This window comes from Mytilus galloprovincialis, chromosome 4, assembly GCF_965363235.1.
Source record: "Mytilus galloprovincialis chromosome 4, xbMytGall1.hap1.1, whole genome shotgun sequence".
Lineage (NCBI taxonomy): Eukaryota > Metazoa > Mollusca > Bivalvia > Mytilida > Mytilidae > Mytilus > Mytilus galloprovincialis.
Genome location: NC_134841.1, coordinates 58,430,406 through 58,455,667, shown reverse-complemented (window position 1 = coordinate 58,455,667; position 25,262 = coordinate 58,430,406). Strand labels below are relative to the sequence as shown.

At 30.2% G+C, this 25,262-nt stretch overlaps 1 protein-coding gene across 17 annotated transcripts in view; it reads right to left on the bottom strand.

Moving 5' to 3' along the window:
• LOC143072534 (leucine-rich repeat-containing protein 49-like) overlaps window positions 1-25,262 on the bottom strand; it is a 93,911-nt gene that overhangs the window by 24,503 nt on the left and 44,146 nt on the right. For 8 of the 17 annotated variants that reach the window (XM_076247506.1, XM_076247509.1, XM_076247518.1 and 5 more), the window contains 8 exons: window positions 21,291-21,438; window positions 15,068-15,151; window positions 10,722-10,912; window positions 8,865-8,969; window positions 5,845-5,889; window positions 4,273-4,314; window positions 2,459-2,614; window positions 1,798-2,014 (listed from right to left, as the gene is read on the bottom strand). In XM_076247506.1, the coding sequence (XP_076103621.1) occupies window positions 1,798-2,014; window positions 2,459-2,614; window positions 4,273-4,314; window positions 5,845-5,889; window positions 8,865-8,969; window positions 10,722-10,912; window positions 15,068-15,151; window positions 21,291-21,438 (988 nt within the window). Of the gene's footprint in view, window positions 1-1,797; window positions 2,015-2,458; window positions 2,615-4,272; window positions 4,315-5,844; window positions 5,890-8,535; window positions 8,584-8,864; window positions 8,970-10,721; window positions 10,913-15,067; window positions 15,152-21,290; window positions 21,439-25,262 lie in introns of all 17 variants that reach the window. The other 9 variants (XM_076247519.1, XM_076247521.1, XM_076247523.1 and 6 more) reach the window with 7 other exon arrangements.

The window sequence follows — 25,262 nt, the reverse complement described above, 5'->3', positions numbered from 1 at the left end:
TTTATCCGCGGTATTATCTCCAGATTAATTTTACAGATTAACTGTGATGTCTTCCATACGACCTATAATATCTCATTTACATGGAATTATTTACTAAGGCCGAACATTAACTTATTTATTTAAACCCGTCAAAAACATATTTTTAAATATATATACACTCATTATACCTATAATGAAGCATAAGTATATATTTAAAGAACTTTGTGGACATAAAATCACTGCTGTGATTTTTTTCTTCTAAATTGTTGTACGTATTTAAGAAAGAATGCTTGTGCTGAACGTCTACAATTTCAGTAATTGAAGGTTTTTGAAGTTAAATAAATGTTTATATAATTATCTTCCTATTCAAATTATAAAAAATAAATTTACAAAGTTTTGAAACTTATAAATTTAATTGAAGGAACATAACCTTGAAATACACACTTCTCATTATAATTACAATGTAAAGATTTAAAATAGTTAACAACTGTGCATTAAAAGGGTATTGCTATTATTTTATTAGTTTACTTTTAAAATTTACTCAAAATCAGTGACTACTGAAGATGGATATTGTTCCTTAATATAATTTGAACATTCTGTATCAGTTAAAAAGACATAAGGTCTGTCATAATGATAATTAATTTCAATTTTTTAAATAAAGAGATGAAAAATTAACAGAAAAATTCAAATTGATTTAAAAAAAAAAGTTGTCTTGCCAGGTACACTTAAATCCAGCACATAGAAAAGTATTCACCTGAATTATATTTCACAAATCAAGAAATTCCATAAATCATAATCTAAATCACAGAAGAATAGGCATCTAAGGTGGACACATCATTTGATCTTGGACTATTAAATCTATTTAAATCAATAAAAATACTCAAATATTTTCTTATAAGTAACAGTACAAACTTATTTCTATCAAATTTGAATAATCAATGGAAAAGTTCTTAATAAATTTATAGATTAATATAGAAAAATGCAAACACTTATGTAATCCACAATAATATTTTTCAAACTATGAAACTTACAATCGATGTTAAAAATCCTTTCACAAAAGATTTATCTATGTCAATCAATATTGGACAATCTTGTTGATATAATTATCAATCAGTCCTGAGAGAGGTCACGAAATTCCCAAACTTCATTTTACTGTACATGTGTTTCATTTCAATTGTACAGTAAAATCTATATACTTAAATTCTTTATGGCTTAAAATTGTCAAATCCTTCACTTCAATACAAGAAACTACCATTTAGTCCAAACTTTTAAATATTTGTTCTAAGTTTTGATACTCTATGCATTAAATTGTTACATAGGTAAACTGTTTGTTTTTGGATTAACAAAATATATTTTATGTCAAACTAGAGATTTCAAATTTGAATTTAAATCTTTGAACTACTTGAGACTATTCAAAATAGAGGCCCCAAGGAGCCTGTGTTTCTCAAATATTTTATGTATCATACCTGAATGTATAATAATGACATCACATTTTACATACAAATTTTTTTTGTGGAATATCATTCAATGATTTGTATCTACTATGCAAATGCATATGCTGCCAATTTGATTAAAAAAAAAGGTAAATGATTTATTTTTTAGTGGTTAATATGTAGTACAGTAGAACAATAAATGATAGTGAAAAATAAAATGGAAACCAATGATCATGTAGGGGAGGTAAGAGCATGTCAATTTAACAATAGCTGAGAGGCTATATATAAAATAGCCCATTTTAAGAGTGGGAGTTTGATTAAAATGTGCTGTTCATTGTAGTGGGGGAACATACATATGACATAGATACTGCCCCTGGATACTAACCTGAACACCAGGAAACTTTGTTCTCACTTTATACAGCTGTTTAGCAATATCTTCAAATTCTATGAATTTGAATATAATATGAGTTACTGCCCCTGCTGCCTGCATTCCCCAATTCCTGTCTAAAGCTTCTAGAGATTGGGTACCATACAAGGTCAAAGTGTCACCTTCAAGGTCAGCCAAGTTACTGAGATCAGTTGCTGTTCTATTGTCTCCTTGACTACAAAATAAAAGATGTAAATTGAGGTAATTAAACTGTTTTCTTCCCTCTCACAAATTAAAAAAGAAATATTAGACATCTTCAGATGATAGAAAACTATCATCTTCATAGCCTTACAAAATAAACATGTATAAGATATTGAAAATTAAGACTTAATCTTTACAATTTGACATTTTTTCATCATTTAATTTTTGTATATTACTACTTGTTACAACTATCCATCTATACATATACGTATATTATCACTGAACTAGTAACATATCTGTTTAGGAGCCAGCTGAAGGCCTTCTCCGGGTGTGGGAGTTTCTCAATGCATTGAAGACCAATTGGTGGCCTTCAGCTGTTGTCTGCTCTATGGTTGAGTTGGTGTCTCTTTGACACATTCCCCATTTCCATTCTCAATTTTATCTATATAAAATGAGTAAATGAGGTTCATTAACGTACCCAAATATAATAGTTTCTTTAAGGTTTTTAGTCCCATCGACTTTGCGTGTATTACTACTAGTCCTTGGTCGCTCTTTAGGGATATCAGGTAAATCAAAATTGTTACTACTGTGTGAACTGCTTGGTCTACTGTTTCCTCTACTACTTTGTTTTTCACTGAAATGGACAATTAATTTGGATATATATAAGTATTAAAATATGTAAACTGTATGATTGGTAAGTAAAACTATTCTGTTTATATATTTTTACTGGCAAAACTATATTTTAAATGGCAACTTAAACTAATGGTTGATACTTTTGTATGATAAATTAAAAATGGTAGTCTTACTAGAGTTAGTTCCCTTTGACCGAGGTTATTTTTTCTTCAAAATGTATTTTTTCCATAAACTGAATGAAAAAATTGCATAAAAATACATGAAAACAAATGTCTGAAATGTATAAGTATTAAGGCGTTTTAAAGATTAATCAAGTAACATTTTATGGATTTTCCCAAACGGTGCAGGAGCTCTTGGTTTATTTTTTTCTGTTTAAGTTGGTTTTAAATTGACACTTTTATACTAAACTACAGTTGTCTAACCAAAACTCTACTAAAAGTGAAAAGTGTGTACACCAGTTTCCATTAAATCACAAAAAAATAAAATCTAAAAGAGTAAAATCCTAATGAACCTTTAATAATCTACAGGTTCCTAATAATAGAGGCTGACATATTTGAAAAATATTTCATTAATAACATCTGATCTTTCCAAGGACATTTATCTATAACATCTTTTTCAATGATTGAAAAGAAAATACAAATGCAATGTCAGCCATGTAGTTGAGAGGAAAAATAAAGAACTGAAGAAGGCCAATGGCCAAAGCGTCTTGAAAAATTGGTTTATTTAAACAATTATAACATCTGATCTATTAGTTCTATATATTTTTTATTAAGATTATTTATATATTCAATAACATGCTATAACTTCCATAACAAATGTGGTTTGGTTTGAGATCTGAGTCACTCAGCTGAAACATATATTCAGTTTGAAATTATCTTGGAATATTTAGTTGCAAGGAGGTAGATCAGCAAAATAATTTCTTTGTAAAATATTGAGCAAAAAACAAAATGACATTATTTTTTAGAGGTGATAGATAACAAATTTACAGCTGATGTAATTGGGCAAATAATCAGTTGATCAGTAAAACAATAGAATAATTACCCAAAACTTTAAAGTAAGTTTAACAAATTTTGAGAAAAAGTCAATTCTATCACAATATTACCATAAAATTTATCAAATTTTGAAGCCATAATTTCGATAGATGACACTCTGGAAAATTTGTGGACCAATAACATGAATAATATCAATCTGCTCCGCCTCATCAATACTCTTTTTAAAAAAACAAAATGATAAAATTTAAATTCAAATGACCCATTCCAAGAAAATCAGTTAACACATGCATGGTTTCTTCTTTAAATATGCATTTTTCTATGATACTTTCATAAAAAAAATACTGTCACAAGTTAAAAAGGATCTAAGACTCTATAAAACACCTTTAATCTGAGCACACAATGACAATTAAATATGGACCACTGTTGTAATGATGTAAAATATAATGGAGGGAAAAGGGGACTAATCAAAACTGCTCATAAGCTATATCATGCAGAAAGGTTCAAAGCAGGGACAAACAGACAGAGGGTTAACTAGAGCATGCAGTGGTATTGGTTTTGATAAAGTATATTTGAACTATGTGGTTATTTTTTCTAATATTAACATTTCCAATGTAATATATACTGTATTATTTGTTAGTCATTTTTAGAACATGCTAACAAATTTTACCTCAGGTCTTCATCGGACTGAGATTGTCTCAGTCGGGACTTTCTAGAAAATTATATTAAAATAAAATGTAAATTTTAAAATTACAAATTAATTTTCCTATATTATACAATTCTACAATATCATTTTGTATATAAAAAAAAACATATAATGTGGTGGAAATAGATCTGCTTTTAAATATAATGTGATGATTATTGCTTACATTAACATAATAAATGTTTGGTCTCTAATGGATAGTTGTCTCAATCATACCACATCTTTTAATTTCATACAGTATATTATTCTTTGAATGACCTATCCTAGAGTGGTTCTGTTTAATTCATCACTACTTTTGTAGACTATGCACAATTTAGACCTTGATATATTGTAAAGACAAACGACTATAGTTGATGACTGTATGTTGGGCTCCAGATTTCATTTTTGTCATGCATGGTTTCAACTTTAAATACATTTTATATAATTTTGTAACAGTAAAATGACAGTACATCAAACATCTCCTGTAAATATAATTTTGTAAAAGTTGATTGATGAAATCTACTGAGTATATAATTTAGTGAAAGAACAAAATATGGTGACTATTTTGGACAGAAAGTGCTATATATATTGTATAACCAAGACAACTGAAAGTATGTCGCAACTTTGTAGACTAGAATTTATCAAATAAATTCCAGTTGAAAATATATTCCTGCTATACAGTAAGATAGGTTTTACACAGCAATATTCTGACTTCTGTAAATATCAATATCTCAACTCGTACCATAGATACCAATACATGTAGTAGAAAGTAAAATTACAAAAATACAAACTCCAAGAAAAATTAAAATAGGAAAGTCCCTCAAAGTCAAATAGCAAAATCAAAAGCTCAAACACATACCCTTCTTTGGAGCACAAAAACAAGAAACAACAAATAAAACAACTAAAACCATCTTTGGCAATTTTGCTTAAAGCTGTTGCAACTCTAGTAGCAGTAAAATGTCACAATTTGCAATAACTTACAATTGCAATTAACCAATAAGATAATGACTTTAATACTGATGACCCATGTTTCAGAAAAAAAAATCTTTATCTGACAGGCAAGCGTCAGAGCAAACTTTTGGAAGCACAATACCTCAACACCCCAAAATAAAAAAAAGCTGACTTTATTCATATGTATAAAAAAAGAAAGCTTTCCACCTCTTTGGTATTTCTCTGGATTTTCCAATGGACACTGAACAAGCAAACAACTGAGTAGTGGAGAAAACCAAATAATAATATATACAACAATGCTTATATTATAAAAAAAAATATGTTTACATCTATAAAAAAAATATGGCAAAAAATAATGGAGTAAAAAGGATATGGGGAAAATAAAATAGGGAAAATGTTTATTACTACATTTTTTAATTATACAAAAAGATATTTCTAAATGAGAACTACATACAAATACATTCATAATACTTCTTTCCCAAAAATTACAAAATGCTTTACATGATGATGTGTATATTTGAAATATTCTAATTTGTACAATGTACACCATGTCCAATTTGTAAAAAAAAATCTATTCATCTAAAAATCCAAAAACAAAATTATAATTACCTTTCAAGTTCACCAAAAATTGACATTAAAGGACCTGGTATTCTTCTACAATGTAATCATAGAATACAAAAAAAAGCCAAGCAGATACTTTTACAATTCATTGTAGTTATATATTTTTTTTTTTAATAATTTATTTATCCTCGTCTCAATATACTTTTTTCATTAATCTGAAATATTTTCCAAATTTTTTTTCTAGTATCACATAAATGTAGTAAATTTCTGACATTTCTTCTTTCCTTTTTCAATTTCATGATACACTTAAATAAAACTTTAGTTACAATGATTATAAATATCAATTTTATACTAGGTGATTCATGTATTGTGCATGTCTTTAAGTCAGCCTTGAACAGATATTAATTTTAATTGGTTTCAAACTTATATATTATGGACTTTCGAAAGAGTTTGAGAAGTCACTTTTTTTCACTTTTTTTTCCAATTATGATACTATAATATCATGCAATCTGGATATAATTCTATTACATCTAATAACAATAAAATGATTCCATTTAATCCATGTCCTGCTAGTAGTAGTACTATCACCTGCTCATTTAACATCTGGGACATACCCTCATTGGTTGACCCCCTCATTTAGCAATTTCTTTAACCCTTTCCTCCATGGATTTTTTTTCTTCAGATACTTGATTCGCATAAGGATTTTTCAATAAAAAAAAATCATCAGGTTTAAAGTATTAATGCATTGTGAAAAAGAATATTTCATCAATGAAATTCAAGTCAGATATTCTCATAAATATTTTTTTCATATTGGATACAAACTTTTTAAAGTCTGATGCAGACATTTTGTAGTCAAAGCATTTCAACTGAGGTACTACACAGGCGTCAAAAGGCGTCATTATGGAGTAAAAGGGGTGGCGTCAGAAAGCATCATTATGGAGGAAAGGGTTAAAGTACAAAAGTTTCAACTTCAAACTGATACAGGACAAATGACTAAGAAAGAACGATAGCTGATCTGATGAACAGACTGGAAACATAATAATGTCTTCTTTTTTTTGTAGACCGATTATAAAAAGCGCTATACTATACAGTTTTTAACTACTGCATAAGTGTAAACTTAAACTGAGTATGGACAAAGTTATATGTCAGAAACATTTATTTACTGAATATGCTATAGTTTGACCAATCAAAAAGAAAAAACATAAACAAAAAGTCTCATCCAAAAAAGACCAAAAAAATAAATAAAATCTTTTGGAAAGTAATGATTTACAAAGTATGTTCGAAAACCCAAATGTTCAATACAATCCTTTTTGAAAGCCTAAGATCTGTTTGCAAAATTTTTGGGAGCCTGATCAACAAAATAAAAGGTCACAGCAATGTAAAACAACTGTCTATATAAACAATAACATTTTCAACCACAAAGATGATGGCAATTTAAAATTTTATAACCACAAATATGTACGATTGTAGAAATATTAAATAAAAATAAATTTAAACAAATACATATGTTTTTAATGCGTTACATTGAAGCCCTAGAACCTATGTAACAGCTATTATCAATTCTATATCAAACCTTTAATGAAGAAGCAGCACAAGCAAATAAATGTTTTGGCTACATTATTACACATTATACATGCTGATCAGTAACTTTCTTCATCCCATAAGTATATTATATTGAAGATGTATCAATGGAACTGACTCATTAGCCGAAAACATTTATTGGGTTGACTTTACAGATTTGAAAAACTTTTGTATCATTTAGGATAAAATAAAAAATATCTATTTTTTGCTACAGTAAACAGTAAGGTTTCAATATAAAAATCTTCATAACAGCTATAAAGTCAAAGAAAATGCTACAGTTCAAAGAAACTTAATATCACTTTGTTTTTGTACATGTATGTCAAAGTTATTACCCAACTCTTCATTATACATGTTTTCCCAATCTTTAATTCGTAAATGTGACAGCCCTGTCCATAATATAATAAGAGGTAAGTCCTTTACAAGCAGACATGTAGGTATACAAGGCAAACTAGTTTCATATTAAGACTGTGACTGTCTTATTTAGATATTTAAACCTTTGTATCAAGTCAGACAGGATTAAATAATTGGATCACTTTGACCCATTTAAAATAATACCTAATCCAGTAGAATTAATTTCAAACTGCATCAAACAAATTCAACAAGGGACTAGGAATAGCTGTAAGCTTGTCTAGAAGCAGAAATTTCACAAATTCTTTAATTGTGATTTAAAAAGATGTAATCAGAACTTCAAAATCAAAATAATTTAAATCATTTCAATAAATATTTTTCTATAACATAGGTAGCAATGACCTATTTCTATGTACATTAAATGTTACAAGCAGTTCTGCCATCAAATCAATACATAAAAGTACCAGTAGATTACACCAAATATTATTTGGAAAAGCATTTCTCCACATCAACTGTGGTGTTAGCTCAAATGTTGTCTTTATAGTTTGCTTGTAAAACTCTTAATAGTTGTGGATAATTTTCTATTTAAAACCTATGCCTTAATACTAAATTTTTGTTGTAAAGTAAAAAAACAAAAAAATATTTATTAAATTTAGTAGTCATACATATTCAGTACAATATTTCTGCACTACAAACTAACAGGGAGAGGTTTGACTAGACTTGTGTATGATAGCAGCTACAACTGCATACCAAAAAGGGAGAAGGCTAAACACAAACAAACTAATCAGACATGCAATCACCGTGACCTACTTCTTGTACATATCTGTGAAACTCTCACATTGCACCCAATGTTTACACCTGACCAATGAAAAATATATTACTAAAAGAAGTAACATTGAATACTCTAGTCTATCTGTTTTCTAAATAATAGATTTTGTGCAAATATAAGTAAAGCTTAGATTGTTGCTAGTATATCCTGACTATATGTAATTAATACAAGCACCATGTTTAGTAAAACTTGCACATGAAAAAGTACAACACATTGAATTGAGATATAAAAAAATATTTGAAATAAATAAAACCTTTTTATGTAATAACATAAGCTAATATTAATTAGAACTATAACCAATCCCCTGTACCTTGCTGAGTCAACACAGGGGGTAGGGAAAACATTGTCTACAGCATATACAGAGGTTACCAAGGCAACCTTTTTGCAAAAATGTGCAGGTCCATGCAATATTGTTCTAAAAGAAAACAGATCAATTAAAAGCTTGAAAAGGTCATTTCAAGAAGTCTAATTCTGATTAATATAAAATAAAAAAGTTCAGAGCTTAACTGCTACATTTAGTTTTGAATAATTTGGCAGTGTTTTAAATAGAAATTAAACAGTTTTGGAATTGTGTACCTTTTAAATGCATATCAAAAATGGGGAACCACTTCTTATGATGGGAAACTGAAACGAAGGGACACTGTTAACCTTTTTTTTTTAGATTGTTTTGTTTATATAAGTAGTAACAACTATTAATTGTAGCAAAGATCTGAACCAATGTTGACGACATGCAATGTCTTCAAAATGTTATGACAGCCAGTGAGCTAAAGTAAACAGTTTCAACATTCAAAGGCTGGCAAATTAATAAATATTTTGGGAACAAAACACAAAATCTTAATCATTTTTGAGAACTCTTGGTTTAAAGTGATCATCAAGTTTGTCAACATAACCCAAATGAACTTCATGACACAAATTATAAATCTTTAAACATTTAAACCTTGATCTCTTTACAGTGGACAAACATATAATACCATGTTAAAATATTGTTCAGTTTAAACATATTCTTTACATATTAAATTTTGCTTAGTTTCATTATATCTAATAGTCTTGTTTGAAGATTAATGTAGATTTAAGAGTTTATATAAACAAAGGATTTTATGTCAATTATATTTATGGAGATTTTATGAGTAGGGTTATCATGATAAGAGAAGTACAAGAACTGCCTTAGTAATGAAATTAACAATAAGTTGTTTGTTTGTTTGTTTTATACAAGGTGTTGCAGTATCAAACTGGATAAAACCATCACAATGTATTACAGTTGAGGTAAAGAGCCAATTTTAGTGGGTTTGATTGTTAGATTGGTTGCTGTTGTTTAAAATCACTTCCTGGATAATCCTCGAGCTTCCATCATACTTGCCTATATCAGGGCCCCCAGTTTTTATTGATACAGGAGCCAGAAAGCTTGGAGAGAATAACTAACCTTAAGTTAGTAAACTTAAAATCATAGAGTCAATTTAATTTGGAGATGAACCATAAAGCCATACAGCAGGGGTTCAAAATTTCAAGCATCAGTTGTTGGATTTGTGCCTGACCCAGACAGAAAATTCTATCTTAAACGTATTCAGAACTTGTCTAGACTTTGAACAAGATTGGTGTTGGTTAAAGTCCAGTGGCAAATGTTTCATACAAATTCAGGAGTAGGCTTGACACAATAAATAGATATTTGTTCATTTTTGAAGACAGTGCAGACTACTATGTCTTTTTTGTGAATTTCTGTTTATGGTCTCTTTGATATTCTTTGTTAACTTAAGTTGTTCTATAATTATTACTGTTCAAATGATAGATAATAAATGAAAATACATCAATAATTGGGAGAGAAAAAGAAGAATAAACTAAAAATAATTTACTGTTTTTAAACAAAACATATTATTTCTTACCAGTAAATATGCAATAATCAAGGATAAATCATCAATTCATTTGCATATCACTACTTTAAATTATTGTGGATGCTTTTATTTTCATGGATTGAGTAAAAACTTCATACAGCTTGAAAGGAAAGGTCAGATATTGAACACTTAAATTTGTGGTAAACCTTAACCAACCAAATCAGCAAAAATAAGCACCCCGCAAATAATCAATCAACATAAAAGTATATAAAAAGATATGTGTGGTGCAAATATTATCAAATAAAAAACAGCAAGAGTGGGCTTTTGTTCCATGTACCCACCTATTTATAGACTCCACCTCCATATTTTCATCAGCGCCATCTGGTGAAACAAGTTCTGCATTAGGTATGCTGCCAACATGATTTGCATACAAGTCTGGTGTCCGTGACAATTTACCAGATTTGTTAATCATATTACCCTGCATAACCTCCCACTGTCGTCTGGCATTGTTGATTGCTAATCTCTTCTTTTCCTAGAATAAAAAGAGGAAAACTTTTGAGTAAAAGAGAATTCACAGCACACTTTGGAATTAATTCAATTCAATCTTTATTTAGTCATCCATACTTACAATTCTATTGACAACAACTTACCCTTATATAAGCTCATCTGGGTCCTTTAAAAGATGTGGAGCACCACGTTAGCCAGGTAAATGCAACACTTTCCATAAAAAGTGTTATGGAAACTTTAATTCAAAATTTGATTGGAATATATATTAGATAAGGATGGATATGGTGTATTGACTCACTGCAAGTTAAAGATTGATTGATTGACCTTTCTGCACTATTTGCTATTTCACCGCAGCCATATTCTACTGGTAGCAAAAACCAGAGTCCCCAGAAAGAACTGCAAACTTGGCATGAACTAGAAATCCTTAAGTCAATTAAAATTAGAGTTAACCTGTTGAGTTCAAAATTACAACCTGAATGTTTATAGGCTAAGGGTACACTAGGTGAACTACGGGAACCAGTGGGCCACTTATTGACTTCAGCAATGTTGACGAAACTTCTGTCCATCTCAGTCTTACTTGTTAATTCAAATAATACTCTTTTTTTTTTGAGATTCTCTTTTGGCTAGTTTTTTCATTTCTTTTTTTCATAATTTCAAACAGCTTTAACCAAATTATATCAATTAGACTAATCTGAGTTTCAAGATGGTACTAGGTTTATATTACCTGTCTTGATTTCACCAGATAAATTTCTTCTGAAAGTTACTGGCAGTATATCAATCAATTTTACTTACCAAAATTTAAGTTGACAGCGCATTATATATTCAATTAAGAAAGTCTATGTACATACATGAACCCTAACACTCACAATTATTTGGAGGATTTCAAGTAGAAATCTAGACAGACAGGTTTACCATTGTTCTAATTTGTGTGGCTCACATCAACAAAATCCAAATCTATTCCTTTATATGAATAAAAGTGCAGAGTGTTTGTATATCAACCAAGCATGTAACATCTAGACGTTGGATCACAAGTTCACTAGCACCCACTGATCGTAACAGTTTTTCAATGAAATAAACTGAAAGTAGTGTATTCTAAGTGTGAATACTCCTAAATTCGTTTAATGACTTATAGAGAAAAAGTAAGTAGCTAAAATGCCAATTTAGCTTACCTTTAGTTTATAGAGCCAAAAAAAATGACCATTGCTTATCATCATACCAACTAAGTCAATATTTAAATCACATTCTAAATAGCACTTGTGTATTATCTGTTTATTTATTCAAAATGAAAACTTATACAAAATGAAATATTACATTTCTTTTTAAGTACTTTAAAACAATTGAATTAACACTACAATGACTTAAATTACATGTTCAAGTTGTAATTCAATAGGTATCAAAAACTAAAAAGTCTAAATTTACACAACTTACTGCAATTCTATTTAGTACTAGGACTTCCGAAGACATTTTCATTGCAGAAAATTCATAAGATTTTGTCATATCTCCAATAAACAACGCTTGAAACAAATTTCCAATTGAAGACAAAATGCAACTTAAAATCTAAGTCTAAACTTTCACTATCCCATTTCTGATAAAGGATAATTTGAACACGGTTTAAAACATAATATATTCCGTTCACATTAAACACAATTCAATATCTTTATTGTTTTGTTTATAGCGCTCATCATTACATTGTTTATTTCATGTCAACAGAAGATATGAAACGTCAGAGCACATTTTTTTCCTTTACTGTTACCGATAGCTGATATTTTACAGTATAAATTATTCAAACAGTTTCCTTTTGTTATTAATCATACTTATTGTAATTGGAGAAAAAATTCACTCTGCATGAAACTAAATTATGGTTTATTGGACCTTTTATTCTGAATCAGGAGTAATTCATACAGAAATAATATAATAAAACGTTTGATACTAATATAAAACGGGACATGGATAAAAGTATTCTAATCTTTTACTAAATGCCAGCTCATTAAATGTTATGATATCATTTGCAATAGTTTCTATAATCTATGTAAATATTCTCAGAGAACTTAAACTTTTATAGGTTTGTCTTGTATACAATATATATGCAAACAAATAAAAGTTTGTTACATGTATTTAACAATCTTTATGTATTTATTCTTGTTGTCTAAATTTTTATGACAAATTATGATAGTTCAAAAGAGGTAGATATATATTCAGTAATGCTCAGACCAAAACATTTGAAACTCCAAAACCTATTTAAAAGATGATGAGCAAGAATGTGTCCATATTGTACAAGGATGGCTAACACACACAATCATTTTCTTTGTTCAGTGGACTGTGAAAACTCTAAAATTGGCATTAAATTAGAAAGATCATATCATAGGAAACATGTGTACTAATTTTCAAGTTGATTGGACTTCAACTTCAACAAAAATCTTGGTAACAAAAAATTCACCCTGACTTGAACATAAACTTTAACCTAAAGTGGGACAGATGGACAAAAACAGGAATGGACACACAGACCATAAAACATAATGCCACTAAATGGCGGATAAAAATAACTTGATATTTTACTAAAAACACCTTCCATCTAATTTTCTGGTTTTATACAAATTCCAGTCTTATGTATAGTGTCAACAATAATGAACATTATTAAGGTTTTCTAATCCATGCAGTATTTTCTTTAACTCCAGACCTAAGATGAGTCTTAGTCATTTTGACTTCTTTTATTTAACCCATCCTTCAACTTAATTTCAAATAAAGACTCCATATTCAAATACACAGACAATTAAAAATCAGGACCATGTTTCCATTCCGACAGGAAACAATTTGTTATTCGCCCATTATAACAAATAGTAGATTAATTATCAATTGATCCCAATAAAATCCATTCACTGTAGACCCAGACATGTATCACAGAATTAGTCAATAACAAAGACTTTTATATGAGGATTTATAACGGTTACAGTTAAAGCAATTGTTATTTAATTTTGTCTAACAAAAATGTTTTCATGCAGCAGACTGTTTCTAATGGATTTATGTCTGTTTTTCATAAATCATTTGAATGTGTGACCATGGAAAGGAAAGATAATCTTACTTCAGATGGGCACATCTCAGAATGTTTGAAGTATGCAATTTCTCTCATTTTAATCCGCAATATTCTGATAGAGTATCGGTAATGCTAAACTTGATACATGAATTTGAAATTTAAAAAAAACGATTTCTTTGATTTTTTTTTCTTCAGTAAATTCATTCAAAACCTGACAGAAGGGAAAAAATATTTCAAAGTTTGGATAATCTCCCCTGAACCTAGATTGAAAATTTTGACATCTGAATGTTTTGAACTTGTTTATGCTCACTGTTTGTGAAAATGTTTTTCATACAGGAATGGACCATGAGCTACAACCACTGTACAAAGAGTTCAAGGGCCATAACTTTGTCAAAAGTATGAACAGAAGCACTTATACTACAACCATTGTGACCCACAGTATATCAGAACTATAATCAAGATAACGTTGGCACTCACACCACATCTTCTTATATCAATGTAAATTTTGGAATTTTTTATCTGTCATAAAAAAATTTTTTTAAAAATACCTCACTCTGAGAAAATTTCAAAATAGAAACTCAAAAGGCAAAATCAAAATCTAAAAAATATCAAACTAATGGATAACAACTGTCATATTCCTGACTTGACACAGACATCTCCTTATGCAGAACATGGTGGATTAAACCATGTTTTATAGCTAGCTAAACCTCTCACTTGAATGACAGTCACATAAAATTCCATTATATTGACAACGATGAGTGAACGAAAGAAACAGACATAACAGGTAAAAATGTAATAAATTTCTTTCAAAAAAAAATAATTTTGATAAACTAATGTGTATGATTTCAACTAGCTTTCAAGAACATAACCAAAATCAAAGACTATGGATGCTTTTATGAACTAACAAAAATGTTTAATATAGGCTTCAATGTACATCCAGTCTACTTTAAACACACTCATCGTAGGTACATAGTAATTTGACAATGACTGAAAAAACATGAAAACAACATCTCAAAATTTTATGCATATCATATTTTTTTTCCATTTACCTTGATCAGGAATGCTCGAAGCTTAATATTTGAAAGCCAAGGATTTTTAAGAACAGAAAAGTTACAGAAGAAATTAGAAAAAATACTTTAACACTGTTACCTTTAAAACCTGTGTTTTGTTTATATCCTTTTTCTTTTCATCATCTTTCCTTGCCATCACTAATGCTATCCTTCTTTCTTCTTCCTGAGAAAGAAATAAAACGGTATATGAGAATAAAATATGATCAATATTGTACCAGCAAGGGAATAGCTAATCACACCACTTTTGGAGATTTTTTAATATTATATTTGCATTTCATTGAAAATGTCTATGTTTGCAGGTCATGAAATAAGAATACATTCTTTCTACAGACCTAACATTACAATTCAATGCATTCTTACTCTTCTAGGGTCAATATTTAAAAATATATTTGTTTTATAGGTGTTATTCTATATTTAAATTGAAGTTTTTCAAACAATATGAACAGTTTCATTTCAATTTTCACAAGGTAAAACTAAGATGATCTTAGTTTTACCTTGTGAAAATTGAAATCAAGGTAAAACATCTGATGAAAATTATTTGAAATACATTGTCAAGAATGTTATTAGTCAAGTTTTTTCTCCCTATGGTTTCTAACATCTAAATAAGAAAAGTAGGGATGTTTAGGGGTTTCCTCCATAAGAAAAATAGGATGAGTAAGTTGAATTTTTGGAAGGCAACATTGTTTTTGACTTGTTTTTAACTCTGGTATATGGGGAAACCTGCAATTTCTGCATGAATTACCACCAAAAGTGCAAATAAAAACATTTGGGTACGTGTTATGAGGCATAAATAAGTGTACTGTTAAAAAAACTCTAACAATAAGTAATCTTCATATTGGCCAACTCAATAGTTCCTGTTTCCTGGTTTACAGATTTAGGAATGATTTCTTTACAAGTTACAGGGTATGAAATTAAAGCAAAATGAACAGAAGGTACCCTTTTCCAGTAGAATGGAATTTTATGGAAACACACTCTTGTCTGTAACTATATTATCACTGCTTTGTTATCTGGGAGTATATTTAAATCTATACATTGCTTATGAAATTTCACTGAAAACGAAGAATAATCTGTTTCTTCACAAAAGGGACATAACTCAGACAACCCCCAAACAATACGAAGCAAATAACTAATGTTATAAACATTATAACTATGAAAAACACTAAAAGTAGTCATTTATTGATCACACCAATTATCTATGAGAAAATTGCATGCAGTTTTAATATGTAAAATCTTATTAAAGCAACACCATTATTGATACAAAAACTATTTCAAATATGAATATATGGATTTCAAACACCAATTCATAAAGTTAAATATCTCTCTTCAGAATGACATCAAACATCCTTAGTTTGAGACCTTGTACATCATACAATAAACCTTTTTTACAGTGTTTAAATATACAAACATTTAATTATAAGTTTGTATTTCTTCAAGGATTGGCTATTATTCACACTTTCATTTACATAATAGCATTTAGTACAATGTATTTTTGAATTCATTTTGAATGTTATCATAAGACATAAAATATTCACATATATATAAAGATACATATATGGGTTAAACATCAATTAAGACGGCAACCCCATTTATCAAGTTTACCAAAGTAAACATTTTCAGATACCATTGATAGCCATTTATTGAAAAGAACTGACCAAATAAGAATCATCTCATTGCATGTCTGCAGCAACAAAACTTTAAATGGTCTTTTCTTTAAGACTGAATGTGATCTTTGAATGGTTTTACACTAGTCATTTTGGGGTTCTTTTTAGCTTGCTGATAGGTGTGAGCCAAGGCTCCTTGTTAAAGACTGTACTTTGACCTATAACGGTTTACTTTTAATTGTGACTTGGATGGAGAGTTGTTTCATTAACAATCATACCACATCTTCGTATATCTGATTAATAATTTCCTATGATAAAAAGAAGAAACGGGATGTAATTTCATTGAGACAGCAACAGATCCTCCATTAATTGAAAGATGTTGTACATAGATTTCAGAGAGTCAAAGATCTTTTATCAATACCGGTCTTTTACTAATAAAGAGGCTACAGATATGGCGATAAATGATAAACAATCATAAGACAAACAGTTTACAAACACAACATAGAAAACTGAAGGCTGAGCAACACAAACCCCACTAAAAACTGATATAAACAAAGCTAACCTCTTATAAGGTTCATACCAATAACCTTCACAGTTTCTAGGCAAAACATTTGTCCTGAACAAGCATGAAATATTTGACACTGTATGTTAAATAAACACAACAATCAATCAATATATGTGACACATAATGACATATCAAAGTAAATGACACAATTACCCTTTTTAAAAAAATCCTTCAAAATATGTACTTTGTCCTAAATCAACCCATAAAATCTTTATAGGGAGACAACAAACAGTTTATAAATGTGTTTTCGAAGGACCATATATCTGAAACTTGACAAAAGGGAATTACACATTCAAACACCTTATCTCCCTTGAAAACAGTCTCTTGTGTCTGGGGTCCAATTTTAATAACATTACCCATGCAAAGAAATACATGAAAAATGCAACGAATATCTAATAGAGTTAGAAATGCTTTCAGTGCCCATCAAATAACACTGATGAATATTTCATTATAAAGTCAATGAAGCATGGTGTCATAAATGTATGGATGATATACATGCATGCATGTTAACTACAGATAATCAATAAGCTTTTTACACATTAATCAAATCATCATATTATACTTAATCAAAATGTCAAGCCTTTTATTAATTAAGTATATTTTATAATTCCAAATCGGTTTATTAGGCTTAGAATCAGTACAAAGTTTCAGATCCATTGAAGGCTACAGAATATGAATATATTCTTAAATATTAGTTGCATAACTTCCCTGTTTCTAGTGCTGTTACCTACTATAACATTATATTCACTTAAGGGTCCAAACCAAATAAAAATATCTGATTATTTAAGAAATTATCTTTAAAACTGAACATCACTTTGACAAATCAGCTGATAAGAAAAACAGGACTTAATCAAACTTTTATTTTCCTGGTATTCAATTTTGATGTCTAATTAAAAAGCTTTGTGAGAACAAATATTCAAGGTTATACATAAAGCATTATATTACAATTAAGAGTTTTTAGAGGGTACTGTCTTTTGGACCATTGCTAAAGCCACTAAAAATAAGACATTTACAAAAACCACAAACTTTTAAAATATTTTTTTCTTTTTTTTTTCTAACTACAGGCATAAAGAATTTTAGACGTTTATTTGTATGTAAACAAAATCTTTTTAAACTATCAAATTAAAAGAATTGGAAACTTGTAATTTTATTGTTAGTTTCAATTTGTCCATGCAGCACACGCATGCATATATATTACCCTCACAGGAGATACAACTACTGGAAACACAGCCGAACATGTCAACATTAATGGTGTAGCCTTGAAAGACTGTTTCACTACTGATAGGCCCATAGTTGTACCAGAATTTTTACGAGTTGGTTGTGAAGGTGTAGAGGGAATAGATTCTGTACTCCCGAGTGTTATTGGTGATCCCAATGAAGACATACCTAAACTTAGGTCTAAAGATGTTGAAGAAGTACTGGTGCTTTCAGCTGTATTATCGGACAAAGCTACAGCAGATAGAGACGGTGCAGAAACTGATTTCGACAATCCAGTTTTTTGCTGAACGCCTTGTACAGACATTATTTGGGAGGTTGCATTCTCAGTTTCATGTATAGTAGCCATGGTTGTTTTACTCTGGATTTGTAATGGTGGTTCTTTAAAGATAGTCAGTTTGTCTGGCTTTTTTGCCAGGCTCTCTGCAATTAGTGGTTCCTTAACTAATAAATGTTTGCTTTGGTCCTCCTTCAATTTTCTTACAGATTTTGTACTGAGTTCAGGCAACGTTTTTTCATTAATTTTTCCAGATGAACCTAAATCTGCTGTCCTTAAATTTGGAAATGATTCTGAAGTCTTTAAAGGCTTCAATGGTGGTGCCTTTTGAGACTGCCTGCTGTCTGCTGAGCTCTGTAAATTATTTATTTTGACAGAATGTAGTTCACCACTAGCTTGGTTTTCTTCCTGATTAGTGTCAATTCTCTGACCTTTATTTTTCTGAGTGTCAAAGGACTGATGCATGTTTTCAAACTCTTTACTTTTCTTTGTTTCTTCAGCTGCAGACTTGGGCATTTTAACAGTGTCATTGGATTTAGGATTTTCAACTGCTTCGGCTGATTTTGGGATGATCATGGTAACCTGGTCAATTCCATAACTTTTCTGATAGAAATTTCTTGTTATAGAAATGTCATATTTGTCTGTAGACAAAGAAGTTGTTTCTTTCTCAAGGACAATATCTTTTTCAGATTTTTCAACTTTTTGGTTTAACTGTACTTCCTTATCTAAAGATTTTGGCCCACTATCATTCAAAAGATTGGCCATTTCATTGGAAACTTCTATTTTCTCATCTAAGGACGTTTTGAGAATGTTTTCTAATTTGGTATCTCCATTTGCCCCATTAAAGTTAAACTCTGGTTTCACAGTTGACCTATTTACTTCCATGTTCCTTGCAGTTGACCTGTCTAATTTCATTTTTTCAAATTCTTCTTCATTACAAGTAACTCTTACAATTTTATTATCAATTACTTTCCAAAATGGCATAAATTTTTCTTGTTTTTCTCTATCATAAGTTTTTTCAAGAATATTTTTCGAATCGCTTATCAGAGAACTGATATTTTGTTCTTGTGCTGTCTTATATTCAGTTGTCTTTGACAAATCAGAATCAGAATAAAATTTGAAAACATTTTTGCCTTGAAGAACATTCTCAGACAATTGTTTCTCACTAATTTCAAAATATTCTGAGAGTGGTCTAGAAATAGTACCTGTGGTCTCTGGAACATCTCCATCTTTTGGTTGTAAAGTTTTATCACTTGTTACAGAATATTCAGAGATAGGTCTTGACCCATTATTTATAAAATCTGTTTCTGTCAAAGTTTTAGTGCTTTGGGTAGATTCAGAACATTCAGAATATTCTGAGTTAGGTCTTGATGCTTCACTTGTCATTTTTTCAACATTTTGAATACTATCTATAGAATTATTCACAGAAGTTTGATCAACTGAAGTTTCAGACTCATTTCTTAAGTTCTTTTCCAAAAAAGGTCTATCTGCACTGACAGAAGTTTGATGAACAGAGGGTTCAGATCCAAATTTCCAAACTCTGTCATCATTACTTTCTACAGGAGACAGAGTAAACATTGGAGAGGTACTCAAGGGGTCCATTAAGCTCAAAGTATGTCTCTTCATGGATGGTTTAGGGCTGTTATCATTTAACTGTTCCACTGAAGTATATGACCTGTATAGCGTATAAGGTGTTTGAGGCTTAGTGGCCATGCCAGTCTTATTTGGTAAGAAGGTTTGTCTCTGTGGTGTGGTGTGGACCACTGTGTTTGACACAGAACTAGCTTTAGATGACACTGTGGTGTTGACTGCCCAATTTGTTGCTTTCACTGTCATAAATCTTGGCTTTCCAAGAGAGTTTCTTCCTTTGTTGTCACTGTCATCAACTAGACCAATTTTACTCATATCACCTGCTGAAGAGGATACATGTGTTCTTTGAAAAGCTGGAGTGAAATGGCTGCTGGAAGATTTTTGTGTTATCAAATTACCAGCAACATTCTTGTTATCAGTACTTGACCCATCTAAGATGTTCTCAGCAGGAATGACTGAACTAGAGCTAGCCAAATGTGATCTGAATCCAGGCAATGACATTAAATGGTACAGTGGATTGTATAGTCCAGGCCTACGACTAGACACAGAGGTACCAGAATCCTACAGACAAAACATGCCAATATTTTCTAAATGAAAGTGCAAGGTATAAACATGCCAATTTTTCTAAATAAAAGTGCAAGGTTCAAACATGCCAATATTTACTAAATAAAAGTGCAAGAACAAAACATGCAATATGTTTTTATTGTACCTGAGTACCAATATGAATAAAACATAAATTTGTGTTTCAGCAGGTACATTTCATATGGGAAGACAAAACTCCATGTTTTATGCATTTTGCTAGGTGAAATTGCACAATTACTTTCATAAACATTCTGCAGTAAATGTAATTTATTTTGTTATACAGATATTTTTTTCTTCAATTTTCGTACAATTATAACAATTTGAATTCATTGGTACATCTTATGCAAATACTCAAAATCACTAAATTCCAGTCAGTATAATAATTTATCCCCCTTTACCTCACTTTTTCTGTTAAAAGTATGGAACTATATATATTTATCATAGATCTTAAAAAATTTCACTGAGTACTCACTGTAACTCTTTTCATGTCCAACTGTTTAAGCTGTTGCATATGTCTGAGTACAATCTGTTTATAGTACTGTTCCTGAGCGATAGGGTTCCCATCGAGAGATATTTCCGACAGACTAGTAGATTCTCCAAGGCAAGCAATGTCTTCAAAACTGAAATAGAGAAAAAATGATTTAGGAAAAGATATTTTGAGTTCAATTTTCATAACATAAAACCAAAAAACGCTGTTAATATTTCAACTTGCTAAAAATGAAATACAAACTTGTACATGAAACTAATCATTCTATCTGACTGATATAAACCCTCAGTATAAACCTATAGTTTTACATTCTTTTTACTATATTTGCAGTCATCAAACATGTAGTTGTGGTTTCATTTAAACCGGTTTTATTATCCAGAAAACAATACACTATGTTTTGTTTTTGAATAAAGGGAATTCCCAGTAAAACTAAAAGTGGAACTGACAAAAATCAAACCCAGTACATATTGGTTGTCCATATCAAATCATATGATTGAAGCATTATTATGATCTCTTTCATTCAGAAACAAGTATATTACATGTTCTTTCTTTGTTTGTCATTACTCTGGTAAACTAAAAACCAAATGCGTTTTTTCATTTCATATAAATTCATATAAAATTTAACCCATTTGGCTAAGCAGTTCTTAATTTATGTGGACATTTTGATGGGTATACAATATATATCATACTATGTAATGTGGAGTTATTAGTAGTTCACTGGACTGATATGCAAAATATAATTTACAGCTAATGTTCAATTCAAAGTTATCAAAGACAATAATGTTCTTAACCCCTCACATTGCTCTGTAATTTTCAAACAAAAACTATACTAGACCATTTTTTTTAAATATAATGTAAATATGTATTGTCTTTCATAAATTTTGACACTTTTGAAATACAGGTACTGCTGAAATTTTCTGTCTGTCATTTTGGCTCCAATCTCTTTAATTACCAAAGAAAAAATATTTTTATTGTTATGTATTGAGCTTAGTTTTAGATTTATAGACTATCACTGATAACACATGGCACCATTTAAGATGGATATGATGGATGTCAAATGCTATGAAATTTCTGTCATTCTTCTAAAATCTCTTTATTGTATCTTATTCTCAAAATCTGCTCATAGCAATCATCCTCTAACAAACTTATGAAATCTAACCACAAAAGGAATCTTAACATGCAAAGAAAGATTATATTTGTCACATGAATAACAACATAAAATCCTAAGTTTAAGGTTCATCTTCCTTTTGGCCTTCTTTAACTGTCTCTAAAATCTCTGACAGAATCAATAGAGAATATAATCAACAGAAACTTGAGATTTTGACAACTAAAATATGATGACTGGTTATTACTTTGAAAAGCATACTTTTTCCCGACTTTATATCATATTTAAATCTTACTCAATACGGTGTATCACGTTTAAATCTATTTCAAAACGTTTTAAATGACTTTATAACTGATATGGATCTGAAGCACCAATTTTAAACTGTTACTTGACTTATTCTGATATACACTTAATTTATTTATATATTGAATATGATAGGTTATCAACCTATTTCTAACCATTTTTATACTTTTTACATAGTTGATGTTTATATAATTTGGGTAGTTGGCCTCTGCAAATCTCTTTACGATTGTCTGGTTTGTATATTTGCAATTATTTATGGAAATTTGGCCTTCTAAATCTTTTAGGGTGTATAATCATTGCAAACAATATGAATTCCATTCCAGAAATATGTGCATCTATTAAAAATCCCATGTTGGGTTAACCAAGAAATTTTAAAATTGGTATTTGTAACAAGACTGTTCTGAATAATGTGTTAAAAAAGAGAGACATGTTTTCCAAGTAAAATTTTGAATAAGAAGTTAGCATGGTGAAATTTAAGGTATTGGTTTTGTACAAAGCACAGTAAAAGTTAGAGATCATTATTATGTACACTGTATGTTTAAAATTAAGAGACACAACGTATAGTCATAATATTGATTCTTGTTTGCTTCAAGTTTAAAGTCAAGTGGACTGACAACATTATGATGGTAGGTTCCATAATTATAGAGTTGTCTATAAATTTACACTTTCTGGTATTTTCAAACTGATGATTAGGTTTCAATAGATATAAAAACATGTGGTATGAGTGCAAACGAGACAACTCTCCATCCACAATCCACAAAAGCAAACAATTATGAGTCAAAATACGGTCTTAAACATGGAGCCTTGGCTCACACTGAACAGCAAGCTATAAAGGGCCCAAAAAAATGACTAATGTAAAACCATTTAAACGAGAAAACCAACCATCTAATATATATAAACTAGAGGCTCTAAAGAGCCTGTGTCGCTCACCTTGGTCTATGTGCATATTAAACAAAGGACACAAATGGATTCATGACAAAATTCTATTTTGGTGATGGTGATGTGTATGAAGTTCTTACTTTACTGAACGATTTTGCTTCTTACAATTATATCTATAATGAACTTTGCCCATTAGTAACAGAGAACTATATTTGGTAAAAATTTACATAAATTTACCAAATTAATGAAAATTGTTAAAAAATGACTATAAAGGACAATAACTCCTTAAGGGGTCAATTGACCATTTAGGTCATGTTGACTTATTTGTAGATCTTACTTTGCTGAACATTATTGCTGTTTACAGTTTATCGCTATCTATAATAGTATTCAAGATAACCAAAAACGGCAAAATTTCTTTAAAAATTACCAATTGGAGGGCAGCAACCCAACAACCAGTTGTCCAATTCATCTGAAAAATTCAGGGCAGATAGATATTGACTTGATTAACAATTTAACTTCTTGTCAGATTTGCTCTAGATGCTTTGGTTTCATAGTTATAAGCCAAAAACTGCATTTTACCCCTATGTTCTATTTTTAGCCGTGGCGGCCATCTTGGTTGAATGGCCAGGTCATCGGACACATTTTTCAAACTAGATACCCCAAAGATGATTGTGGCCTAGTAGTTTCAGTGGAGATTTTGTAAAAGATTACTTAGATTTATGAAAAATGGTTAAAGATTGACTATAAAGGGCAATAACTCCTAAAGGGGTCAACTGACCATTTTGGTCATGTTGACTTATTTGTAGATCTTACTTTGCTGAACATTATTGCTGTTTACAATTTATCTCTATCTATAATAATATTCAAGATAATAACCAAAAACAGCAAAATTTCCTCAAAATTACCAATTCAGGGGCAGCAACCCAACAACCGATTGACCGATTCATCTGAAAATTTCAGGGCAGATAGATCTTGACCTGATAAACATTTTTATCCCATGTCAGATTTCCTCAAAATGCTTTGGTTTTTGAGTTATAAGCCAAAAACTGCATTTTACCCCTATGTTCTATTTTTAGCGGTGGCAGCCATCTTGGTTGGTTGACCAGGTCCACCACACATTTTTTAAACTAGATACCCCAAAGATGATTGTGGCCAAGTTTGGATTAATTTGGCCCAGTAGTTTCAGAGGAGAAGATTTTTGTAAAAGATTACTTTAATTTACGAAAAATGGTTAAAAATTGACTATAAAGGGCAATAACTCCTAAACGGGTCAACTGACCATTTTGGTCATGTTGACTTATTTGTAGATCTTACTTTGCTGAACATTATTGCTGTGTACAGTTTATCTCTATCTATAATAATATTCAAGATAATAACCAAAAACACCAAAATTTCCTCAAAATTACCAATTCAGGGGCAGCAACCCAACAACCGATTGACCGATTCATCTGAAAATTTCAGGGCAGATAGATCTTGACCTGATAAACATTTTTATCCCATGTCAGATTTCCTCAAAATGCTTTGGTTTTTGAGTTATAAGCCAAAAACTGCATTTTACCCCTTTGTTCTATTTTTAGCCGTGGCGGCCATCTTGGTTGGTTGACCAGGTCACGCCACACATTTTTTAAACTAGCTACCCCAAAGATGATTGTGGCCAAGTTTGGATTAGT